The sequence below is a fragment of the Pogonomyrmex barbatus genome, unplaced genomic scaffold, assembly GCF_055798465.1.
Source record: "Pogonomyrmex barbatus isolate J1 unplaced genomic scaffold, ASM5579846v1 scaffold6, whole genome shotgun sequence".
Taxonomy (NCBI): Eukaryota; Metazoa; Arthropoda; class Insecta; order Hymenoptera; family Formicidae; genus Pogonomyrmex; species Pogonomyrmex barbatus.
This window is the reverse complement of record NW_028297160.1, coordinates 5990689-6015811: the sequence shown is the minus strand read 5'-3', so window position 1 is coordinate 6015811 and position 25123 is coordinate 5990689. Positions and strand designations below refer to the sequence as shown.

Below are 25123 nucleotides of genomic sequence, written 5' to 3'. Positions count from 1 at the left end.
CACATTTTTCTCTATAGCGACGTACATACACGACGTGTAAACATTAAACGTTCCCATTATTCGCGCGGTATCTGTCCACTTTCGGATGATCGCAAAAGAACACTCTCGACGACGAGTTCGACGTTCCGCGGACCGTTCGAAATCTTTCGATAATCGAAATCGCGACTATCGAAAGTCTTGTAGTGTCGCAAAGTTCAACCAATTAGCCGTTGGAGCTTCACCTATTGTCGTTGCGGGGAAGGGGGAGTGACGCGAGAGGTCGCTCCGTTTCGCTCTCACCGCGTGAATCGAGCGTCGATCCGTGAACGTCTCGTGTCAGTGCCGCAGACGATTGGACAGGCGTCGCTGACACTTCGAGAGTTTCATGAGGAACGGGTGTAATTCGCAGTCGGTTACGTGATCGTTCCGCGACGGGAAATTCGCCGTACCTGCGCGTCACCTCCCGGACGTCAGCTCCGGGTCCTGACTTACGTATTACGGGAAGCCATCTTGCCTCTCGGTGACCGCCTCTCCTATCCGGTACACGCGGTCGAGGGTACGTGCTGGGCACACGTTGTCGCGCGCAATCGGATTTACGACCCTTGCGGACGGCCGTGAAGCTCCTGCCGGTGTTTATGGTGTTGCTGTAATCGCAGCCGTGACGAGGAAACATGGCGCGTTACGGGCAGAGACCCGAGAACGCCCTGAAACGGGCGAACGGTAAGCCGCGGGGTTCCGCCTGACGTCCTACACGGCGTGACATGGCCGATGGCATCAAGCTCCACTGTTCCGCGCGAGGAAAAAAAAAAGAAGATCCACACCGCGTCCGAGCGTTCGCACGCAAAGCGTTTTGGTTTTTTTTTTTTTTTTTTTCGTGGTTCTCGCTCGCCGAGATAATCTCGAAGTTCTAACGAATCGACCTGTCGCGCCGCACAGTAGCTGGAAAATTTACGTGCCGCCCTAACTGTCTTTCTATGGAGCTTTACCTCTTTCACGACCATATGCATTCGCATCGAACGAGCCCCGTGGCCCGTTGAAGCTGCGGAAAGCCGCGGTTGTGCGATTTACACTGAAATTATTATGCAAATTCTCTGAATTGTACGTAAAGTAATTTTCGCGTTTTTTTTCGTTTAATAGAGTTATATGGGACGTGTATGGGAATGCTGAGGCCTAGAAAGAGGTCCGGCCGAATTTGCTACCATATTTTATCTTGTAATTTTCATTTTTTGATGTTGCACGCGTGCATTGTTGTAAATTGATTTTGTTTTCCATGTAAGTGCTTTGTAGCATCACTTTGTCACATCTAGTTTGTTACATAAGTTAAGTGATGTGCCATAACAATTTTTACAAAATTTTTCTTCCCTTTTCCCACAACTGGATATTTTTATTTAGAGTCCAGGAAGCTGTAATATAATGTAGCTAGATAATTTTGATAAATTGAAATTACTATATCAGTGTTTTATATCTTTTAGCATCTTGTCATACATTTAGTAATTATATAATATATTTTATGTAAATCTATATTGTTTAAAAAGATATATATTTTAGCTCTTAAATTAAGTATAGCTGGCTTTACTATAGTTTATACATTGATGTTTTTTTTTTTCTTTCTAAACAGAATTCATAGAAGTAGGTAAACCAGCTCGAGCATTAGACACCTTGCAAGAAGTCTTCCGTAATAAAAAATGGACATACAACTGGTCAGAATCTGTTCTGGAGCCTATAATGTTCAAGTATCTGGACCTTTGTGTGGAACTGAAGAAGTCTCACATAGCGAAGGAAGGCTTGTTCCAATACCGAAATATGTTTCAATCTGTCAATGTTGGAAGTTTGGAAAATGTCATACGTGGCTATTTGAGAATGGCTGAAGAAAAGACAAATGCGGCACGCAAGCAGAGTCAGCAAGCAGTAATCGACATTGACGATCTTGATAATCTCGCTACACCTGAAAGTATTTTACTGTCGGCTGTCAGCGGAGAAGACGCGCAGGACAGGAGCGATCGTACCATCTTAACACCCTGGGTGAAGTTCTTATGGGAATCGTACTGCCAATGCTTGGAGTTGCTCAGAACTAATGCGCATGTAGAAACTCTTTATCACGATATTGCGCGTATGGCCTTCCAGTTTTGCCTCGAGTATAATCGTAAGACTGAATTTCGTAAGCTATGCGAAAAATTACGAAAGCACCTCGAAGAGATATGTAAACTGCCTCCGCTCGTGTCGAATGTTTCTATGAATAAGGCGGAAACACAACAGTTGAATCTTGAAACTAGATTAAACCAATTAGATTCTGCAATACAGATGGAATTATGGCAGGAAGCTTTTAAATCTTCGGAGGACGTGCACGGTATGATGAATCTGTCAAAAAAATTACCTGTACCAAAAACGATGGCTAATTATTATCAGAAGCTGGCCATGGTTTTCTGGAAGGCTGGCAATTACCTGTTTCATGCGGCCGCGCTGTTTAAACTTCTGCAACTTTCTCGTGAAATGAAGAAGAACATGTCCTCGGAGGAGCAGCAGCGAATGGCCAACCGTGTATTATTGGCGACATTGTCGATACCATTGCCATCCGCACATCCTGAGTTTGATCGTTTTATAGAAACCGACAAGAGCCCATTAGAAAAAGCTCAAAAGCTCGCGACTCTTCTAGGTCTCTCGCAACCGCCGACACGTGTCTCTCTGTTGAAGGACATCGTTCGTTTGAACGTTGTCAGCCTCGCGTCGCCGCAGTTGCAAGAATTATACTCGTGGTTGGAAGTAGAATTCCATCCATTAGAACTTTGTAGCCGAGTCGATTCCGTTATTCAAACATTACAAGCAGACGAGAACAGCCCATTGATCCAGTACATCCCGGCCCTGCAGGATGTGACGCTCGTGCGTCTTGTTCATCAGATTTCTCAAGTTTATCAAACCATACAATTCTCCAGACTCTTAGAACTCGCCAAATTTACCACTGACTTTCACCTCGAACGTCTTTTGGTAGATTGCGTGCGTTACAATGACATGCAAATCAGAATAGATCACGGTAAATCATGTGTTCACTTCGGAGTAGATCTTTCGGAGGCGCAACGAGAAGATCATCCGGACGGTCCGGTGCTACAGGCGATGCCATCCGAACAAATACGCTGCCAATTGGTGAACATGGCGACCGTGTTGCACCGTGCCATTAATGTGATAAATCCTAACAAGAAGAAGCTCGAGCGTGAGAAACTACGCAACGCGATGGTAGCTCACTATCATGAAACTAAGATGAAAGAGCATCAGCGAATTTTGGGTAGACACAAGATTATCGAGGAGCGAAAAGAGTACATCGAGCACATAAATACAGTCCGTGAAGAGGAAGAAATGCGCCGACAGGAGGAACTTCAGCGGCAACAGATGCTGGCCGAGCAAAAACGATTGGAGCAGGAGCGTGAGGAGCGCGAGCGGAAGCGTCAGCAGAGTGAGATTCAGCAGATTAAAGATCGCCATCTTAAGGAGAAGATGCAGCAGATCTCTCAGACAAGTCATGGGCAGAAGGTGCTGAAGAAATTAGACGAAGATGAGATCAAGAAGCTGGATGCGGAGCAGATCGCGGCACGAGAAGCTGAAGAGTTGCAAAAAGAGCGCAGGGAAATGCAGCAGAAGTTGAAGTCTCAGGAGAAGAAAGTCGATTATCTCGAGCGTGCTAAACGGCTCGAGGAGATTCCATTGCTGGAGAAGGCTGTGCAGGAGAGGATGCAACAAGCGAAGCAGCTCTGGCGGCAGCAAGAAGATGAACGAATCGCTGCAGCTATCGAAGAGAGACAGGAAGCCGTCGCGACTCGAGAACGCTTAGCACGTATGAAAGAGGATCACGGCATCTTTTTGGCGAAAATCTTGGCCGAACGTAGGAACATATACATGGAAAAATTAAAGGAATTTGAAAAATTGTTGAACGAGGAACGTGCCAAACGGTTGTTGAAACGCAAAATGGAACGTAAGGCCGAGCGTAAAGCGAAATGGGAGAAGGAACGTGCGGAAGCCGCGGAACGAAGACGATTGGAAGAACTGCGCATTAAACAAGAAGAGGAGAAGAAACGTCTTGAAGAGGAAAGAGCTAAAAGGGAAGAAGAAGAGAGAATTAGACGGGCTGAGGAAGAAGCTAGAGAAGCTGAACGTATAGCCAAGCTTAACAAACAAGCTGAGATTATCAGAGCCAAGGAAGCCGAGATTGAACGTAAATTGGAGGAAGAACGGCAGAGAGATAAGGAGTTGGCTTCAACATGGCGACGTACCGATAGAGATCATGATCGCGATCGCGAGCGTGATCGTGACCGTGACCGTGATCGTGATCGTGATCGCGATCGCGATGGTCCTAAATCTTGTAAGTACATTTTTATATTTTTCCGATAAATACTTTTATAGATGTATATAAAATTTAATTCGTATCTGTTCTCTAATAGCAATGGAATCATGGCGGCGTAATCCTGATAAGGATTCCGATGGACTTAAAAATGAAACGGATCGCTGGAGGAAACGCGATGACAAGATCGAGGATTCTTCATGGAAAAGAAGGGAGCCAGAACGTCGTGACACGGATAAATGGAGAAGAAATGATGACTCGGATAGATGGAAGAAAGACAATATGGAGAAATGGAGGAAAGATGAAAATTACGATAGAGACGATCTAAGAGATCGAGATAGATTAGACAACCGTGGTTTCGATAAAAGAGATGACCGCGACCGTGACCGTGATCGTGGAATAGATGGACGCGGAGTAAGTATATGTTTTTTCAATACATGCTACATATATTATAAAATATTGGACATATAAAATTTCTATTTCTTAATTTATTAATTTATTAATTTTATTATTACTTCATTTATTAATATTTATATTATATAGATTATATAGATTATATATCTATATGTATGTATTTTTAGGTATGTATTGTTAATGATATTTCTATTTAATTGCATTTACAGATGCGCGAAATTCCACGTGATACTATACGTGACGATCGAGATCGAGAGCGTGATCGTGATCGTGATCGTGATCGTGATCGTGATCGTGATCGTGATCGCGACCGTGATCGTGATCGCGATCGTGGTAGAATGTCCGATCGTCGCAGTGGTTATCGCGATCGTCGTGATGAACCAATACGAAATACCAATCAAGACTGGCGGAAACGCGATCCACCTCAAGATTCTCCAAGAGATCCACCCAAGCGCGAGTGAGTTATTATTTAGTAATAACAATAAATTAAGAAGATAAGCTGTTATTTTAGTTTACACATTTTGAGTGAATATAGATTGTTTAATTAAGTTTTAATCTAAACTTCGATTTTTTTCTTGTCTATTTCAGACGAGATGATCGTAAAGATGACAGACTTCCGCCTAGATCTGACGAGAGAAGACGACCATTAGAGGATGATGGCTGGTCGAAAGTCAGTCGACGCTAACATCAAACTCGCAGTTAATCATGTAACTTTATATAAGCTTACTATTCTCTAAGAGCGATATATTATACACGAATAGACTTTTTAATCTAATACGGAAGTCTGTCCATTTTTATTTGTGCGTGGCTTTATTCTTCCAGACAAGAAAGTGGAAGTAATGTTAAATAGCTTTAGTGGTAGATGTATAGTGAAAATTGGAGAAACAAGATATGTGGGGGTAATAGAGCACATTGATAACTATGTAAAATAGAAAGTATGACAAATTTGTTCGAAATTTCCGATTCAATAGAGATTTAAATATTTAATTTAAATCGTTTGCACGATATTTCAGACAATTCGTCATTGTTTTTATTTTGCACAGTGTTAGATGTCATTTTATTACCAAAATATCTTGTTTCAAAGGACTAAAATTAGAGAAGGTATAGAGATATCAATAAAATTCTCTTGTACCCCTCCATTAGATTCTTTTCTATTATCCCGCGTCTTATCACACATCTTTCCTTATGAGGAAAATGTACGATTCCTAATGTACATTTTCTTTCTATCACATACCTATGAAATATTATCGTTGCGTATAATACGCATAAGACTATTTATGTGAAATAACTTATAAGGACGAGGATCTCGACGTAATAAAGAAAATAAAGTATATACGAGAAATGTACGATCTATGACCTGTTCGCTGTTTTATTATTACGCCCGCGACATCATTGTAATAAATATACTCTCGAGCAAACTTATTATATTTACATTTCATAATATGTTCCATGTACAATTTGCCGCGGCCACAGAATTGATGTGAAATACGTACATTTTATAAGGAAATAACAGTTTCGAGAAATTGTTAAAGATTCAATGTCTCGAAGAAAAGGCACGCCACGCTTACTTACGAAATATCATCCTTAACTAAGTGAATTATAGATAGTAACATATATATAAATATATATAAATATATATGTATATATATGTATATGTATATATATTATCGTTCTCACAAGAGCCCAGTCTAGTCAAAACAATCGCCTTTGTAAAAAAAAAAAAGAGACAAGAACATAATGCTAAATAAGAATGTAAGACAAATGGATTTTAACTATTAACTACGAAATATTAAAATGATATAACAGAATGCACACCATTTTAATTCGTAGCACAATTTACATACGCATCTGTATACGAATGTTTATACTATCAACTATAGAAATTTGTTAACCGAAGTTTGAAACGATAATTGTCTAGATTGCGGCCTTATATAATGATAAAAACTAATGTATAGATTAAGCTATAATAAAGCGTTTTTCCATGCTCAATTTCGTCTATTTATGCCATGTAAAATGAATAACACGTAATTTTTAATTATAAATCGATCGCGTTGTATATTCTTCTTAAATTTATCGATTAATCGTCGAAACTATGAGCTAACATAATTGATGCATAAAATACGACGAGATGTATACACAAATATGTCATACATGTACATCGTCATATTCCAATTCTTAATTTGTCACAGCAAATACTGTCCTTTGTCAGCGCATTTTACGCCTATAACATTATACCTACTTATCTTTTAATTCGAGATGAAATTGCACAATATCTGTTACAAAAATTAAATTGTGTTTAGATAAATGATTACAAATATCTGGCAGATATCTAGGAACTGTGCAAAGCACAAATCTGTAAACGAGAATCTTACTGCCTTACTTACTTACCTTTTAATCTCGGCTAATTTTTCGTTCAGTCTTGATAGACACTATTAATTTGACATTACACATGTTAACTTAGGGTCGTAATAGATTTTAACACTATTATAACATTTAGTATAACATTATCGCTGCGGCTGTTTTCTCTTCAAGTGCCGGTATTGGTTCCAAACGATCATCCTTTTCTCTACCTGAGCCCCAGCCGACTAATGCTATACTAATGAGGTGCACAACGCCAGCGCTAACCACGAGCCTAAATGGAAAAATATTCAGAGATAATGAGAAACTACCTATTTTAAATTTCAGGATACTGAATTTAATTCAGTAATTAGCTCAAGAATAATATAAACATGCTATGTAAAAGGTACACATCTGAACTTTAATTTAAAGAAGAAATTTCTTTTTAATTGCACAGAAACGCAATATGCGACAGTTGTAATTAAACATTAGTCAACTAATTCGAATAGCATACTTATTTATCTGCACAAATTGTTTTCTCTTCAAGCACTAAACTAATTAGCACTCTAACAATTTTGATTCTTCTCTGTCACTATTACAATCAACGACTTGCAATTAAATTGCAAAAATCGAAAAAAATCTGATGAGAAAATTTAAATCATATTAATCCGTCTGAATAATAAAAAGTAAGAACAACGAAAACTTTTTTACTTCTCAGTAAATGCTTAATTTAAAATTAATATTTTATCGTAAATATAAAAAATGTATCTTACCAAAATGAATAACCAAGCTCAGCGGAACCCTCGCTGGTCCACATATTATCGATGTCCTCCTTTGGAAGCACATTGACATATAATCTTGTATAATATTGCGCTAACCAAGTACAAGTGCTTGCTAAGCACATTAACACTGAAAATAAGTCACGAGAATCCGTGTTGCACGTGAAATGTATTATTTATGAACTTAAAATACTTTCTGTAATTATCTGATTTTTCATATATAAACATTTTTATATAAGTTTCATGATACGATTTCATTTTTATTGACGGAAATTAATTAATTGTTTAAAATCGGCATATTAGAAATACAGAGATACAAGAAAATTATTTAATAAATACTAATAAATACAGACAAAGAATAAAAGATCAATCCACAAAATATGTTGAAAAGTTAAGATGTTTGTTTTGTTAATAATTTAAGGGACCTATTTTTTTACAATTTTAATTAAAAGAGTCCTTGAAAAAATACTTACTTGTTAACATATTTATAAAGTACACGCCGGGAATGGACAAAATCTTCGATCTTGGTGAAGTAGCTGTATTTAAAACTGCTAAAAGAGCAGCAAGCGCAGCCGCTATGAGAGCAGCCGAAGTCGTTGTTAAAGTACCGATCCAAAGGGCCCAAGACATCACCGATGGATCCTGCCGAATCATTTGAGGTACTGAAACATTATTAATTAAAATTAATTTTTAATCTCGGAATTAAGATTTTGTTAAATACGATAAATTTAATTTAAACACGATAAAGTTACGGTGTCATAATTTTTTTTTTATATTCGCAAGAAACTTTTTATCTTTAAACATTGCAATCATTTTCTTTTTATTGCATATTGTTTTAATATTATCTCGTCGCATTTATCTCCGCAATTTTCGTACTACTATATTCCGTTTCGATAGTCGCATAGCTGCTGAAATAAATTTAAATTGCTTCTCCAAATGTATCGGGGAATAAGAATTACGCAAGCGTTGCGTAATGTCTGAAAATTGAAACGAAGCCAGCTCGCAAGCGATTAACTTTGCTATATGAAAATATATCTTCGGTAACTTCACACTTGTAAATATCCAGGATGCTCCGCTGCTCCCGACGCTCCTCGTTGATGCGGATGTATTGCACGTCGCAGAAACTAAAAGCCAACCGCTACCGCATTTTATATTCGGGCGTGATGTACGCTCGAGAGTGAAAGAACGAATATAAGTAGGAATATTTCGCGCATTACGCTTCCAGGATACGACGAAGTTTCCGCGAGACATTTCAACTTACGACGGCGTGAATAACGGATCATTGCATTCGCCGGAGGCGGCCGCCAAGTTCCTATCGCCGACTTGAAAATGCATCTACCACCAAAGTAGTACTCAAGTACTCGCAAGTACTCAAAAATGTATCTACCCCCGGTAGTCGTGATATTCCTGTTGTTACAATCCGATATGGCGCATTTATCATTTTTATTCCTCAAAATCGTTCCTCCGACCGAAATTGAAAAACCAAGGAACCGTAAAACGACGTTAAGCTCCGCAAATTTTGCAATTTCGAGATTCTCAAATTCTTATAGCTCTAAATTTCTAAAATTCTTAGATTCTAAAATTCTTACGAATTTTTTGCTAGACTTAAAATTTATTTAAGATATTTCTCTTTATAAATGCACGAATAAGATTTAATTTGTTTACATGTAAAAAATGTTTGATGACGTGTTTGATGACGTTTCACACTGGAACGTACTTCTAAAAAATGCACTTATGCCCGACTTCATCAACGTAGATTTACTTTAATTTTGGTTTAACTTGCTCTTCATCTTTTTCTAATTCTTAGAACTAGAAAAAAATGAAGAGTAAGTTGAACTGAGATTAAAATTAATCTACGTTAGTGGAATCGAGCATTAAAGAATGTTAAGTGTAAACTGTGAATGTACCGCGATCAGGTGGAATTATCGACCGCTCCTTCTTTCTTCTCTCTTTCTCTCTCTCTCTCTCTCTCTCTGTCTCTCTCTCTCTCTCTTCTTCTTCTCCTGTCTTCTGGCCCGTATAAAACTGATCGCGTACTAGAATCCGATACTCTTACCGCGGTCAGCATCAGTAACGCGCGATGATACAAGCAATGCTTTGAGCACGTGAAAGTAGACCACGAGGCTTGGTCGTCGATTTTTGTACGCTAAAACTAGTTCTGTGTCTATTGTTACCCGCATATACGTCTCGTATCTTGGAGGTTTTTTTGTTATATATATGATAACATGCAAGCACGTGCATGTGGTTTTACCGAGAGAAATTTGAACGTGCATATATAACTCTTAGATATACGCTACGCTCGAATACGCTTGAGAATTTCTCCTTGAAAGATCACCGTGTGTCGCTCCCTAACAATCTAATATAATAATTTTATTCACCTTAAAGACATATTAAAAATTAGTAATTTTATTTTTTGTCAGATTCTGCAAGCAAAAAGATGAAAGCGTTATTACAATTATTCAAATTAGATCTTAATTTGAATCTTAAATATAATATGTATAAAGGCATGATAATTAAATAGTAATAATTCGAAAGATGTAACAAACAATGATTTCTTTCGACAATTTTAGCCGCAATTTTTAGAGGAAAAGTTCTTTCTAAATTGACTAAAAAATGCTGCGATTAAAGGAATATTCGGTGGGATACGTGGAATGCACGTTTACGTATCCCTTCGGACCCATTACCCGCCTGAATGAAAGAGAAATGTTTCTCACGGCGCGTGCCAGCGATTCTGTTGTTCTTCTCCGGAAGTACGGCATAATAGCTATGTAAAAGTCGCTTGCTCATCGGCACGATTATTATGCATTGTGTATAAGAAATTTATCTTTTTCGCGCGTGGCACAATGCACCGCCGCTTCGCAAAAGTGCACTCGGCGGATGTGGAAGTAGTCAGGGACAGATCAAATTTCTTAACAACAATTTCTCTACACGGCGGTGTAGAGATTAAAATGATATGCAAAGTTGCGGAATTAGAATATAATTCGTAAAATTTGAAAAGTAAAAATCTGCTCGACAAGCCAGTATTGTAATCAGAGGGAGAGAGAAAGAGATAAAATGCAAGCGTAATCAGAAATTTCCAAGTGTGACATTTTTAAGATTATAAGAGAATAACATAATTCTAACAAAAAAGATTTATATGTTTGGTATTTTCTTTGTATGATCATTGCATGCTTTTCTGTACGGTATATATATATATATATATATATATATATATATTTTTAAAAGATTATTTTGCGAACTTTAAATGCAAATCTATGAAGATACTATTCTAAGATGCTACGAGAAGCGGATGTTTCCAGTTGAGTGCTTCGACCGCCATTATACGTTGGTTGTAGTCCGATAACAGTTCCTTCTCGTAATAATGATCCCGATTAAAAAAATATATATGTAAGATAATTAAAAAAGAAAACAATTTCACTGCGAGACTATGCTTGATAACATCCTGAAGAAAACTTTGCTTTCATTCACTTATCTTAAAAATAACTAGACCGCACTGCGTAAAACTTCACGCATCAATAAAATATACAATTACTAAGACTCGGCTTGAAATTTTTCATTAATATGTTGGTTAATTTTACACCTTTTTCGGAAAGTTATTGTCAATAGTCCGAGCATCTGGTACAAAGGATGCGGCGATGCGTCCATCAGCGACGCAATCGATTTCGATCGGTACGCGAAATCAATGGAACGAATTTAACGACGATTATCAAATCACTGATTTATCGCACACGCATGCACATCGCACGTCCGCGATCAACTGCAGGCATCGTCGAACAGCGAATAGAACTCTAATGCATTCGGTTATCAATCGCAGATTTATTATCCTCATACCAATATGTTCCATCATCCGCGAGCCTTTCTCTCGTGGATATCTTCGTGCGATCGTAATTCGTCGTGGGAGTCATTTGAATAGCATAGTTCAGAAAGTGTTCAGCATAATCGTACAATGCCCAATTCTCGTTACGATTTACGAAGCTATCGCGAGATAATCGCTTTAGTAGGCTAATCCCGGTGGGACAATTCTGACGAAAAACAGCGGCATTAAAAGGAATTGGCAGGAATTTATTTTACGAGATTGGGTATCCTCGAAATCGAAGAAGATAATTTGGAAAAAAAGCAATTTTGAGTATATTCGACTATCCATCTTATTCTTCGTTCTCGACTAAATGAACGACTTTTCTCGATTTATATTGTAGAATTTAGTGAGAAGTAATTATTCCTTGTATGTTCTTTTATGTGAATTTTCTTATAAAATCTTTTTATATATTTTTCCCGTAAAACAGACTTTTCCTTAAACGATTGATTTTTATAGCGCAAACACCTCATTCTATAAACTTGTTTCTAGCGTATACTATTATCGCTATTATCTGATATATATTTAAGATCGCAAGTTATGAGATACCTCGCATATTATTGCAACATTGCAACATTGCAACTAACTCCACGTAGTTTGAAATCTTACGCTAACGGTAGTTAGGTTACATATCAATTTTCCGATTAGAACACACACAACCATTAATCGATGTGCATACTACTCAAGGTTACGATATGCTGTCATACCGGGAGAAAGATCGAAGTGATTACGCGCAAAACGCAATCAATGTTGCACAAAGAGAAAGGCGGAAAGGAACCGACATACCGGACACGTGGTATGTCCTCCATCCATAAGCGACGTTCAATTCCTTTTTGCCTTGCAACAATCCGAAATGAACTCTGCCGGCGCTCTCCTGAGGATTCGGCGTTCTCCACGGTCGTGCCTCGACCCAGTGCTGCGTTACAAGGGCGGCGCAGACGAGCCCACCGCCCAACAATGACAGGAAGAAGGTCGCGAAGATTGTACCTCTTCGGAACATCGACGTCATCCTCGGGTCACGAGATGATGGTCCAGCTTTCGGATAGCTTGCGAGCACTGCGGAGTAGAAGAGTCACGAGAATGTATTAAGGAAAAAAAAAAAATGTTCAAAAATTTTTAATGATTTTGAGTGTTTTATCATGCAAAATTTGCGAAGATTCTTATCACCAAGTATGTCTTATTGAAAATGATTTGATTATTATTGATTGATACCATTGATACATTACAATTGCAATTTTTCCATACATGATTTCGCGATTATAAATCAATCTTCATAAATACTTTAGAAACTCAAAGTTCTTTCTATTAATATCGAGTTAAAATAAAGATTAAAATTTTTTTATCTATCAATAGCTGTTAGGAATACTTGGTGGAAAAATTTCTTTTTTAATCTCTTATATCTCCTGAGTCACCTCTGTCCCTTAACGCTTCCTTTTCTAACTATGTTGAACGGATCTTCTCACTTTGTTAAGCATTGTTAAGCATATCAAAATCGTGATTGTCCAACGGATACAATAAAAGTATTCATCTGAAAAAAAAAACGAGTAGAATGCACATTTTTCCTCCGTCCGTTCGTGCCAAAGTAAAAAGAACGCTTTTCATCCTGTATCCCGTACGTAGCGCGGAAAGCAAACGTTTTCGCGATCTCTGCGTGGAGTAAAGTCTCGCCTCGCTGCATCTTATTAACATCATCCGCGCGTTACGCCGCATACATGAGAACCTCCCGATGGAAGCCGCTACCGTCGGAATAACAGTACAAATTTTTAACGTCGGAGCAAACTTCGATCCTTCTCGCGCGAACGAAATGAAACAGCATTTCTGCTCTGACCTGAGAAAATTCCTTAGCTATTCGCATTGCAGCTGTCCGGAAGAATTAATAATTGATAAAAATGTAGTAATTCAAGGAATAATGAAGAATACGATTGACGTTAAATTTAACAAAATGTATACAAACAAAGAATTATAGTTGTACATAGAGATGTACTTAATTTCCCTGACCTATATAAATTCTTTAAATATTATTAAATTCTTAAATATTATTTAATTAGAATTATTTCAATTTTATTGTTTTTAGAAGAACTGACTTTTGTCACATTTTTTTCAGCTTTCGATCACTATGCATCGATGCAATTTGTTTCCTTTCTCTTCTAGGATGTGTTTTCTCCATTCGTTTAACTGACCAGAGAGACGCTCGTGCTCGTGTTTCCGCGCGCGAGAAAGAACGAGACGCTCTTTGCATGGGCATCGGCAATCTACTTGACGACAGTCGCTATTTAAATTATGCCACACAGAAACTATGCCGCTTTCGCAACAATTATCCGGCCTGCTACAAGAAATCCGCGGGCGTGAAAGCGTCTTGAAAATGAAGCGCTCGAAGCTTTAATATTTCGTGCAACCCTCATGTAAAACTGAGGAGAAAGTACCCGCAAGGAAGTATAGTACTTCGAACGCAATGTGATTATTTAATAAATAACAAAACAATTTTCAGAAGTGATGATAAAAGAAAAAGACCGGTACAAGGCGTCGTACTTGACACTTCTGAGGATAACGACAAGATGATTTCTAATTCGCTACTAATTCCAATCATTATTCATGTTATACACAGCTCAATTTACATGTACATGCTCAATTATAACTCAAATATGTAATTTAATATGCGACGAAAGTTATGCATAGTAGATCATTGAGAGAAAAACGTTATTGAAGCGTTAAGTAGCCATAAATACAGTGCGCCAACAGAGTTACGAACATTTCATCAGGAGAATCGATTTTATTAAATTAAATTAATTCATCAGAAAGAATCTGAATTAAATAAAAAAAAAAATGATACAAATAACGACTGAATTAAACAATTAATTGAGAAGCTATCTTTAAGCCGCTTAAAATCATATATAAAAAAAGAAGTAAAAAATACACGTCGACGGTTTATACATAAAGCATTTTTTAGAAACAGGAATTTAAAGCGGTTTGAAAGTGAGCTTTTCAATTTCTCTCTCAGTCCATTGAAGGAACGTGCGGTTACCTTGACCCTGACTCTCCGCGAAGTGCACCTGGTTCAGACTCCGCGAGAACTCGCCCTGCTTGACCTTCTGCGAGAAGTCGGCGTTCCCGAGCCGCTTGGAGAACTTGACGCGGCAATTGTTGCCGCGCGGCTTTGCCGCCCTTAGAAGCGACGACGCGGCGGGCTTCGGTCTCTTGGCAAAGGTATACGGGATCGTATAGGGCTGCGCCACGTAAAAGTAGATCGGACGATAATCCTCGTGGGGCTGCGGCTGCTGCACGTTGGATCCGCCACCGTTGATATTCGTGCAACAACCGGTGCTGGTGTACACACTCGGTGCGCCGTTGCTGCACGCGTACGAGTTCGCGTAGTGCACCCCGTAGTGGTTCGCCGTTTTTCGCGAATTACCTTCCACGGTTCACGACGAAAAAGAAAGAGAGGGATGTCACGGCCGGTCCCACCTCCGTTAAACTTCTCCCTCGGAAATTTCAGAATCTTTCCAAGATCTACGACGCGCTTTCTAACGCGTTTTCGAAGAAATGATCTCTTTAATCATCCGAGAATCGGTGATTTCCAGTGATTTCCGTTCCGCGTTGATCCGCCGGCAGATCTTTAAATTAGGACAAATTAATCTCGCTTTTGAAAAGATTTCTCTTTCAATTCCCGTTTAGAACAGATCTTCTCTCGGCGTTTTCAGCGGATCGCTCGGAGTCTTCAAAAGTGCTCTAAATCGTAAAGGAGACTTAACATCTTCCTCCTCTCTTAGCGGAAAATCGATCGTCTCTCAAATATACGAATACGGTTGGAATGTTCCCTCGCAACTCGCGGAGTATGTCTACCTGGATTAATGGAAAGAGAGTACTCTTTAAAAATGAGAGCTTAGCGTTAATCTCGAGCTGAAAGTCGAAGGCCTCGCGGCGGCGTCACGGTGCTCCTCTTTCTCTCTTTATCAGAGGAGTTATCAGAAGCCACAGGTGGTGGATTGCGGAGCACCGTTCGGCCGTGGATAACGCCGCAATCGTTTATTACGTATATTTCGACGGTTCGTGGCTTGCAAAGTTAGAAGAGGAGGATTCTCCTCACCTTAACTCGTCGCTCGAGAAGTTTCTCTCAGCGCGGAGGCAACGTTCCTTCCACCGTGTGTCACCTAAATTATCACGTGATAATACCCTTGTTTCTTCCTTTCCTTCTTCCTTCTCCAATCGTTGTTACTATGCGCGATTCCTCGGGATTCTGAAACGTCGGCGCTTCAGAATCCACCTCGAGTACCGCTTGACGTCGGGACTTCTTATCTTGGAGACGCGTGTTTTTTTACCACGTGAGATCTCGCGGTGTGTCAACTGTAAAAGAAATCAGTACATTAGGCGATTACACTAGTTTCGTGCTGCATTAAGGAAGTGTAGGAATAAAATGGCGGCGAATAAAATATATGAAGTTGAAATATGGCAACCGACATTTTTATTAGAAATGTACACTCTCGAGCATCAATCTCCGTTGAGATACAATAACTTCTTAGAAAGTAACGCGAGACATTTATTTTCTAATCTCAAAGATTATTTTTTTATAGCTTATGGTATATCGAAAGTGTCAAGTATCGCGTTTTACTCTCGACGTCCCAAATAAAATTCATAAACATATGCATTACACGAGCGCATTATTTTAATGATAACACGATCGTGTACTTTCTTTCAGGACGTTTCTCTCCACGAAGAATAGGGAAAGTTTAAGAACAAAAGTATACAAAAAGTAACAACTATTAAATAAGCATATTTAGAATTTAAATAATTTCTTTCTTGAGTTCTCTCTTTCAACTTCACAAAGTTTTATATCGCAAAAGACAGAAAAACAAAGTTTTAGCATTACGAAAGTAACGCCTTTGTATGAAAATTCCAAGTACAGAATTGACAAACAACATGAACAGGAGCTGAGAAAGACTGTTGGGAAAATAGAGTTTCATTTCGCATTGACCTAAATTTGAATTGAAAAGTCAGAGAGCGTCGGCGCATATTTTTAGAGCAAAAATACACAAATCTGCCAAGCAGCCTTTCGTTTAAGATCGCGCGAAATGGAATGAGGAAATTTCGTTGAGGATGCAGAAAACGGAGAAGATACGGAGAGTTTCGTATTTTCCTCGAGCTCAAACCAGTCTCACATTGGATTTTACTGCTAAATTCTCAACGTTAAAATAAAATGAAACGAATTGCTAATGATCTGTAATAACCAGGCAACGGCAGGACAATCGCTAACGGTACGATAAAATTTAAGAGACGCAATGTAATAACCGTTCCTTGGCATCCGACATTTCCCAAGTGTGCTTCATTACTGTTGCAAAAAATTTTGTTACCAGCCATTAGTATCTCACAATTTATATTCATATATTTTTCATCTAAATATATCATAACTAATTGTTGTTGAGGCAGATTGTCGAAAAAGATTACAAGGATCAAAATGGCCAATTTAAATTAGCAGAAAAATAATAAAATATTCTCTGTATTTAATTTTTCATATAGCAAGCTGTTCTAAATAATTTATTTTTTGTTCTTTATCGTTTCGAGAAATAAACACGTAACAGTTAAGAGAATTTAAAAAAAAAAAAAGAAATTATTAATCATTGAAATTATTGATTGAAAGTCGTTGTTTTTCTTTTTCTCTTAGAAATTATTGACACTTGCAATTTTTATTTCAAAATTGTAAACTGTGAACATTTATTCTTATATCGCTTTAGTTTATTTACCGATCTTGCGGAAAATGCGGAATGAATTTAAGTCGAGGTTCATGCATAATGCTGTCCTGCAACATTCTTGACGGAACTGGAGCAGCAATTGTCGCGACGTAACGTATTGCATCCGCGCCACTGCATATTATTAAAGTCCGACTTAAATGTACAAGTATTTTACCATTACTATCCGCGCTATCTCCGTTAACTGTGACGTAGTTAATATTCGATCGAAGGAAGGGGAGGAAATTCCAATATTACACAGAAACTCAAATGAGCGATACTATGCGGAATACGAACATAGTTTTGTTAGTTTGCTCAATTACTGCTAAATCAGACCGTTAATCTCTGAAAATTTTAGTCCTCTATTTTTATAAGATAAACGAGAGACAAATCGGAATTCAAGAATAAAACGTTCTCGAATAGATTTAACATTAAATGCAGGGAAAAAAAAGGGAATTTATTATTACCCTCGATTTTGTTCTGTGAACATTTCTACGAATTGTCACGGGGTTTTTTTTATTTTTTTTTAAATTGGATTTTAGATGTGCTGTCAAAGACATGATCGCGAGTTATAGATTTTCTTAGCATTCACAAATCAAAACGAGTTCGAGGATGGATCCAAATCCGAGATGCCGGTACGTGAATGTTGAAAATGCATAGCCATCGCGTCGACGTAAAATTGTGCGAAATTGTTCGCGTGGCCCGCGAGATAAAATGAGTTTTGACATGACTTGGTCGTGTCGGATTCGTATGACCCGTCGCGATATGACAAACGATTGTGCGAGCACACGCGTGACGGAAGTGTTATCACGAGCGACGTAAGAGCGAGAAAGACGCAGGAATGCACGCGTACACGGTAGGAACGGGTTGACGAGGTCGGGTGAATGCCGTTAGACTGTGTCACGTCGCGACTACATACGCGTTGTGTGAAACATCGTCGCCTACGGGAGAAGTAGAAACGGACGGATCGGAGGAGGGAGGCGGAAACAAAGAGAGAGTTCCAGAATCTGCGCGATCCCGATTGTCTCCGTGCGAAATCAAACTCGTCACTCGAGCGAGTTTCGCCGACCGGAGATGTCGTGACGTTCTATCAAATTTAAGTGATTCTCGATTGCGAGAGAGTAAAATGAATATTCGCTATTCTCGAAAATAGTTAACATTCCCGCGTGCAAAAACATCAGTCTCGCTTCCGAAATTTATTATTGTCTCACTAATCTGCACGCGTAATTGTTTGTTACAGTAATAATTACGTTCCTGATTTTTGAAGGGTGAAAAATTGGGACAAACGGCAAGTCAAAAATTTGTTGATTCAATTCTAAATAAGGCAGTAAATATAAAAATACAAGGTCAATTATATCCTTCGTAAGCTATTGAAGCCTTGGAAATGTTTATTTTTATTAAAAAAATAAAATAAAATAAAAATAAACTGTAGATGTAAAGCGATCGAGTCTTTCTTATCTTCCGCGTGCTACGTTTTTCTACGGAGAAAACGCGATTCGAACGTGATACTCCTCGCAGGAGGCTTCTTTCTCCCAGTCCGCGATCCGCTGGATGTTGACTCGTCGTTATAACCGGTTCGGCGGTCGGTCCGCTCGCGCATTTTTCTTGCCATACGATGCGTGCCTCGCGTGACGCAACTCCCTCGACATATATTGCCTCCGGGGTATCGGGCAGAGAGATGCATCGTGGTGGCCTGGCGCGCGTCCTGCGCGAAACTAGGACACGCAGTCGACCACGGAGTGTCGCTCTCTTCCCCGGCGAGTGTCCTTCGAGACTCGCGAATTCCGACCGCGGCGTGGTTCTTCGTGGGGCCCCCCGGCACGTAATCGATCCCGGCCCCGGCGCCGATGCCGCGGTCCGTTTTGACCCAGAAACCGGGTCCGACGGACGGCTCTACCGGGTGGAACTCGCGGCTTTCAATTTTTGCGAAATCGCACCGTAACGCGAGATCGCATTCAAATGCAAAACTTTTGTCACGCAGCGAGAAACGCGCGGCTGTGCGATGCGCCGGTCGTCGCGCGGCGCGGCGCAACAGCTATCCCATGAATAATTTAATGCCCGACATAGTCCCCATTGTCGTGTACTAATGGCATTGTGTGCCGCGGCACACCGATCCCGCGCAGATCGGTTCATTATCATTACGCATTCCTCGCTTTATTTCGAAATAAAAATGAGACAACGGCCGCCGACGCGAATGCGAATCGACGAACTATGCGCGAAAGCGATGCCATTTGTATCGGTTTTCGAAATTGCAATAAATCGGTTTGCCATTCATCGAGTTCAATACGTCTGGAAAATTAAATAATAACGCGTGTATAACACAGAATTTTCTTTCTAGATATAAAATATGATTCACAGATTAATATATGTTGAAATATATATATGTTGAAATAACACATTCGATACGTTTCAATATTAAATATCTTTGTGAAATGAATTATGTTGCCTAATAGGAATCTATTAATTATTTAATTGCATTTCACGTACAATCACGTTCATTAAAAATTTATATGTTTATAATTTTTGTAATTGAATTACTTGCAATTTCAAGATAAGATACACTTTCCAAACGATCGATCACTAAAAATGCCTACGCAAAGGCTCGAGAAAGTTTGAGAGTGTCCCAGCATCACTTTTTTTAACACATCTCCGGATTTGAGAACGAAGTTGTAGATGAGCTGATTTATAAACACAGTAGATACAATAATAATCTCTTCCTTCTAAAATATTATAAATTGCAAAGAAAACAATGTTAATAATCAAACACTTTAAAAAATCTAATATATCCATTATCTCCATTTAACTCTATAAATTAATAAATATATTTTCAAACAGAACAAAAACACAAATCAATCGCGGAGAGTTATGAATAATTAAAAGAAATAAATACCATACCCGATTCGAATGTCATAATTCAACGTGCGAAATATGAGCGCGCGCCGAAGAATCGGGAAAAATTTATGAAACGCAAACCATTAGTTTCGCCTTCCCCGTTAAAAATATATAAAGCGGCTTTTTCCTCGCGTTCGCCGATCTGTCTATCCCGCAGGACTCGGTGCTCATTTCGGCGCAGATGCGACACAGCGGATCAACGTCGCGCGCTAACGAAACAAAGCCGGATGTATTAAAAGGGGATTCGCGCGAGGCGGATATTTCCGCGAGTATTCCCGCGAAGAACAGGAATAACGCGAGGAATTTTACCTGCATCGCTTCAGCATCGTCTGTGTCCCGTTCCGCCGTCCTGCTCCGTCGCGGCGTCCCTCCGTTTGTCGCGTCCGTCCCTCTCTCTCTCTCTCTCTCTCTCTTTCTATCTCACAAAGCGGCGAACCTGAAGGTCCTGAATCAAGACGGCCCTTACGACGCGTTCACCTTCCTCGCGTTCCCCCTCGTAAAATCCCTCCGTTTACGCACCGCCAACGTCTCGAGCACCAAACCGGTCGCGAGTTCAATGTAATTTTCGCGGTGCTTACCGTAGTAAAGAGATTACGTTAACACGTGTCCCACGGCGTCGGCTCAACTGAATTTCAGGCTACTGCGGCTCCTTCTCTTTATTCCCACCTGGCGTGGACAGGTGCTGCAGGTGGCACCACCTTCCGATCGACGACCCCCTGCCGCTTACCGATCCCGCCGTCGTTTTGCAGAACGATCGGACGAGAATAAATTTCCGAGGAAAATGCCTCCTTTCTTCCTCTCTCTCTTTTCGAAGCGATCGATTATTAAAAAGGAAAAAAACGATTTGAAACGAATTGAATGAATGATAGAAAAATGATTAATATGTGCTTCATGTGAAATCTCTTTCTTCTTTACCGATGTTTGTATAACTCATATATTCACGCCTCTCTTGGACCGCATCAACGATTATAAAAAAAAAAATACAAGATGAAAACAAAATCCTCTTTTCCCGAACAAACTGAGTTCGTAAATAGTTTATCGTAGAGAATTTATGTGAATGCGCGCAAAAAGGCCGTTAAAGATTCGTGGGGAGTCTTGAAATAGAAAGACTCTTCCTGGTCCTTTAATCCTACAAAAATTTTTTTTAAAGAGTCATTTTTTTCCTCCTTCGACCTTACGACTCTTGGAAAACTGTTTCTTGTTGATCCATAATATCCAGGAAATTATCTTCTCCTCCTGATTTCCAATTCTTGGGAGAAGTTACTTTCCTACTTTTTGCAAAAAAAAAACCGCAGGGATAACCGCACCGAATTTTTAACCGCGTTTTTGCTCGCACACATGGGGTGTTCCCGAACGGTGCTCTTCCGGGCCGGGGCTCGTAAGGCTACTTTTTCTTCTCATGAAGGAGAGAATGTAATGGTAGTGCTATTCTTTTGTATAAAAGAAAACGATCGCTACGAATTTTTAACCATGTACATGAATAAGTGTGCGGGCGTTTCAAGCTAAAGGGGAGCTGGGGCATATGTGTTCTTTCACCAAACAGATGGTTTTTTTTATCACAAACCGATTTAAAAAGTACATTTATATTCTACTTTTTTACGAGACCTAGAGATGATTCCTACGAATTTTTAACCGTGTTTTCACTCGCGCGTTCACGTTTCACATGGAAGGAAGCCTTTCTGAATTTCCGTATTAGGCCAAACTTTTAAGGGAAGCTATTTTTTTTCTTTTAATCCACAGCTTTTTAGAGTATAGTCATATTCGTTTCATATTCGCTCCAAATTTAATGAAGCAAAATATGTGAGTTTGTAAGAAAGAAATCTCTGTATATATTACTTTTTTATAAAAAAAATATATATATATATATTATGTGAAAATATATAAAACTTACAATTCTATTCGTCAATGTTGTTTTAAAATCATCAACATACATTATTGTATATACACATAATAACATTGATTCAATAATTTGCTAAGAAACGTTCTTCTGCTTCACTGGATTTTACGAGTATCAAGAAAGCTGGCGTACCACCGCGAACTACAAACCTGAAAGAATAATTTGGATATTAAATATATAATCTCCTTATGTTTTTTTATAAATATCGATAATGCTTACTGCTTGTCTCGTAATATCTCGCCTAACGTGAGTTGAACATCTACTGTATGAACGGAACATTTGTTTTTGCCTTCGAAATATATGTTTATATTGTTCACAGTATAACGATGTTTTACGTCCCAGTCAAGAGGTTTCTCAAACATTTCGATTAACTGATCGATTAATCTATAAAAGATAATAAAAAATATTTATAAAAAATATTTTAACGATATATTTTAACAGATAGAAAGAACATACAATGTATCTTCGTGAAAATTTTGTACAAAGTCAGTTTGCTGAGCTTCTGGGTATAAAAACATCACTGGCCACACGAGCTTATCTCCCTCGAGATGCACTCTACATAGCGCTATTTGCGGTAATTGCGGCTCTAAATCGTTCAATTCTAACTTTTGTTTGGCATTCATTAGTTCTAAAGTAATACCCCTTCTTAGAATTATTTCCAACAATTTCTCCTCCTCTTTCTCCAATTTTTTCTCTGTTCTTTCTTGCTTCCTCTTATCTCTTTGCAAAGATTTCTTCAAGAGCAAAAAAACAATTGGCATTAATAAGAACTTATGCTTTTATAAGTCGGTTTTATATCTGATCTTATTAAGATGGCTTACTTGTGCAAGTACAGCATCAGCTCTTAATTTCAATATTCTTTTATCATTTGGATTGTTATTAAGAAATTGTTCACATAAATCAATGCATTGAGTATAATCTTTAACGTGAAAACAACAAGTAGCAGCTCGACTTAAAGCCTTTGGATATTCCAGCTTGAACTTTAAGGCCAGCTTACAATCATTTAAACACGATCTAAATATAACTTTTATTAAATTAAAATACAAAAGCTTTATTATTAGCCTCAATTATTCAATAAGATCTATCAAAAGGCTCATTTACCTATAATTCTGCAACATGAAATGTGCTGCAGCCCTATTATTGTGAAGTTGAGCCATCAAATCATTATCTTTACATTTGGTTCTTATCCCTTCTGTATAACTAAGAATAGCAAGACGATACTTTTTATATTTATAATTAAAGTTTCCATCTTCTTTGTAATTGGTTGCCAATTCTGCAAATATTGCACATGAATATTTCATAGCGGAGTTAAGTAACGTGCTTCTTTTGCTTGTAAGAAAACTCAAGCAGTGAACCAATTGAACAATCATATTCAAGATCTTTAAAATAATTTTACATCTTTAATAATTTTCAACTTAATGGATCGATTTGCTTACTATTAAAATATTACTGCTTTTCCATGTATTACTAGCTTAACACTAACAATGAAATTAAAGATAAATTGTACCAATTAATTTATTTAATCTAATATCGAAGAATGACATACCTTCAGGAGTATTCTCATCTTCTCCATATTTGAGTTTCTGCAGTCCCTCCATCAGAGGAGACAGTTCTTCGCCGGGTTCCGGCGCCTTTTTCATGAAGAAGGGATGCTTCTCCATCTCCTCTTGCCACCTGTCCTCTGGCCATCCTTCCGTATAACTCTTTTTTTCTAAACTATTTATGTACTCATCCAGTTCGGCATCTAATTTCGCGGCAAGCTCCAAACGCTCCTCTTCCGTCCAAGTTTTCTTCTCTTCATTGACTTCTCCGGTCCGCTGCATATTATTTACACAAAGAAAGTATTGCACGCATAGACACAAATGCGAATACGCAAAACATAACCTCAAAATTCATTCCGATCTGCCTTGAACTTCACGTGAGAACAGTGAGCATAAGAGAATAGTAAATGATAATTTATTTTTGATTTTACCGACTGCTCAGGATCTGAAGATGGCGCTGGCTGTGCATTCTATATGTTTTTTAAACTCACTTTTTGACATGCGTTTCGACGCACTTTTTTACAGTTATAAAACTAAATAATTAAAATATATATTAAATATATATTTAATTAAATGATATGAAATTAAATATTTAAGTTTAAATAGAAAGAACAGAGAAAAAAATTATAGAGAAATAGAAATAATTAATTGGACATCATTGTGTTAATTATAGAAATGTAGACAAAAAACAAGGACGGAAAAGTCAAATTATAAAATATAAAATCAGAAATTAAAGAAACATACAATTCAGTGGTGCATATAATCATGTCATATTTAATTAATTATATTAATACAATTTAATGAATGTACTCATTATTTATTTGATAAATAACTGAATAACTAGTTTATAATTTGGTTTGAGTTTTTGTTTAAACTAATCTAAAATAAATAAAATAAACTAATCTATGTTTGTAACAGAAATCAAAAATTTCATGTGATATTAAAATTTGTAACGGTTAATAAAATATACGAAATTTTATAATACTTTATTTCTCAAATTTCAATTCGTATTTACAACTGCCATTTGATTTGTAAACGAATTTCTAATCTGCGATTCTAACCTTTTACAGCGTACAATGACAATATTGACGATTGAATGATTGATACAAGTTTCTGAAATAATTTTTATACAATTTATGGTAAATTCTGATAAATTTTTCTTATTCCTTCTCTAATTTTCCCCATTCTTTTAATAAAAATTCCATTCAAGATCGACATTATTAGAATTAGTTTTATAATTAATAAATAAAAAGATTAATACACAATAAGGACTCAATTACTGTTGTTACATTATAATCATCGATTGTATTGTAATTATACATAACAAGCTCTTAATTCAAACCGATCAATTCTAAACTCTAAATAATTCAAACTATTTCCAAAG

General features: G+C 38.0%; 3 protein-coding genes across 7 annotated transcripts; 1 reads left to right on the top strand and 2 right to left on the bottom strand.

The window, feature by feature from the left end:
* Positions 1-301: 301 nt before the first annotated feature.
* Positions 302-6709, top strand: eIF3a (eukaryotic translation initiation factor 3 subunit A). Of its 4 annotated transcripts, none has more exons than XM_089082925.1 (6): positions 302-699; positions 1598-4249; positions 4310-4327; positions 4407-4720; positions 4930-5177; positions 5309-6709. In XM_089082925.1, the coding sequence occupies exons 1-6, from the start codon at positions 651-653 to the stop codon at positions 5403-5405; spliced, it is 3378 nt and encodes a 1125-aa protein (XP_088939051.1). In that variant the 5' UTR covers positions 302-650; the 3' UTR covers positions 5406-6709. The 4 variants fall into 4 exon arrangements, with proteins under 4 accessions (XP_088939051.1, XP_088939049.1, XP_088939050.1 ...); XM_089082923.1 differs by having other exon boundaries at positions 304-699; positions 1598-4327; positions 4930-4997; positions 5028-5177; XM_089082924.1 differs by having other exon boundaries at positions 304-699; positions 1598-4327; positions 4930-5015; positions 5046-5177.
* On the bottom strand, positions 6054-21105 carry LOC105422921 (uncharacterized). Of its 2 annotated transcripts, XR_016140768.1 has the most exons (8): positions 20611-21105; positions 15774-16030; positions 14712-15529; positions 12476-12745; positions 8310-8498; positions 7831-7966; positions 7109-7352; positions 6054-6993 (listed from the first exon to the last, which is right to left on the bottom strand). XR_016140768.1 is itself a non-coding variant. In XM_011632500.2 (7 exons), the coding sequence occupies exons 4-7, from the start codon at positions 12696-12698 to the stop codon at positions 7214-7216; spliced, it is 687 nt and encodes a 228-aa protein (XP_011630802.1). In that variant the 5' UTR covers positions 12699-12745; positions 14712-15529; positions 15774-16030; positions 20611-21105; the 3' UTR covers positions 6054-7213. The 2 variants fall into 2 exon arrangements, 1 of the variants encoding a protein (XP_011630802.1); XM_011632500.2 differs by having other exon boundaries at positions 6054-7352.
* A 1089-nt stretch (positions 21106-22194) lies between these two features.
* On the bottom strand, positions 22195-24145 carry Dpit47 (DNA polymerase interacting tpr containing protein of 47kD). The gene is made up of 6 exons (XM_089082926.1): positions 23745-24145; positions 23300-23471; positions 23020-23212; positions 22655-22932; positions 22418-22582; positions 22195-22347 (listed from the first exon to the last, which is right to left on the bottom strand). The coding sequence occupies exons 1-6, from the start codon at positions 24019-24021 to the stop codon at positions 22263-22265; spliced, it is 1170 nt and encodes a 389-aa protein (XP_088939052.1). The 5' UTR covers positions 24022-24145; the 3' UTR covers positions 22195-22262.
* Positions 24146-25123: the final 978 nt, after the last annotated feature.

Excerpts from the sequence above, each read along its gene's own strand:
- eIF3a (XM_011632501.3), top strand. The coding sequence starts at position 651 with ATGGCGCGTTACGGGCAGAGACCCGAGAACGCCCTGAAACGGGCGAAC. Across the intron at positions 4,328-4,406 it reads TCGCGATGGTCCTAAATCTT|CAATGGAATCATGGCGGCGT; the intron begins GTAAGTACATTT and ends GTTCTCTAATAG. Across the intron at positions 5,178-5,308 it reads AGAGATCCACCCAAGCGCGA|ACGAGATGATCGTAAAGATG; the intron begins GTGAGTTATTAT and ends TGTCTATTTCAG.
- LOC105422921 (XM_011632500.2), bottom strand. The coding sequence starts at position 12,698 with ATGACGTCGATGTTCCGAAGAGGTACAATCTTCGCGACCTTCTTCCTG. Across the intron at positions 8,499-12,475 it reads GAGGACATACCACGTGTCCG|TACCTCAAATGATTCGGCAG; the intron begins GTATGTCGGTTC and ends ATAATGTTTCAG. Across the intron at positions 7,353-7,830 it reads GAGCTTGGTTATTCATTTTG|GCTCGTGGTTAGCGCTGGCG; the intron begins GTAAGATACATT and ends TTTTCCATTTAG.
- Dpit47 (XM_089082926.1), bottom strand. The coding sequence starts at position 24,021 with ATGCAGCGGACCGGAGAAGTCAATGAAGAGAAGAAAACTTGGACGGAA. Across the intron at positions 22,933-23,019 it reads CTGATGCTGTACTTGCACAA|AAATCTTTGCAAAGAGATAA; the intron begins GTAAGCCATCTT and ends TTGCTCTTGAAG. Across the intron at positions 22,348-22,417 it reads GAGATATTACGAGACAAGCA|GTTTGTAGTTCGCGGTGGTA; the intron begins GTAAGCATTATC and ends TTATTCTTTCAG.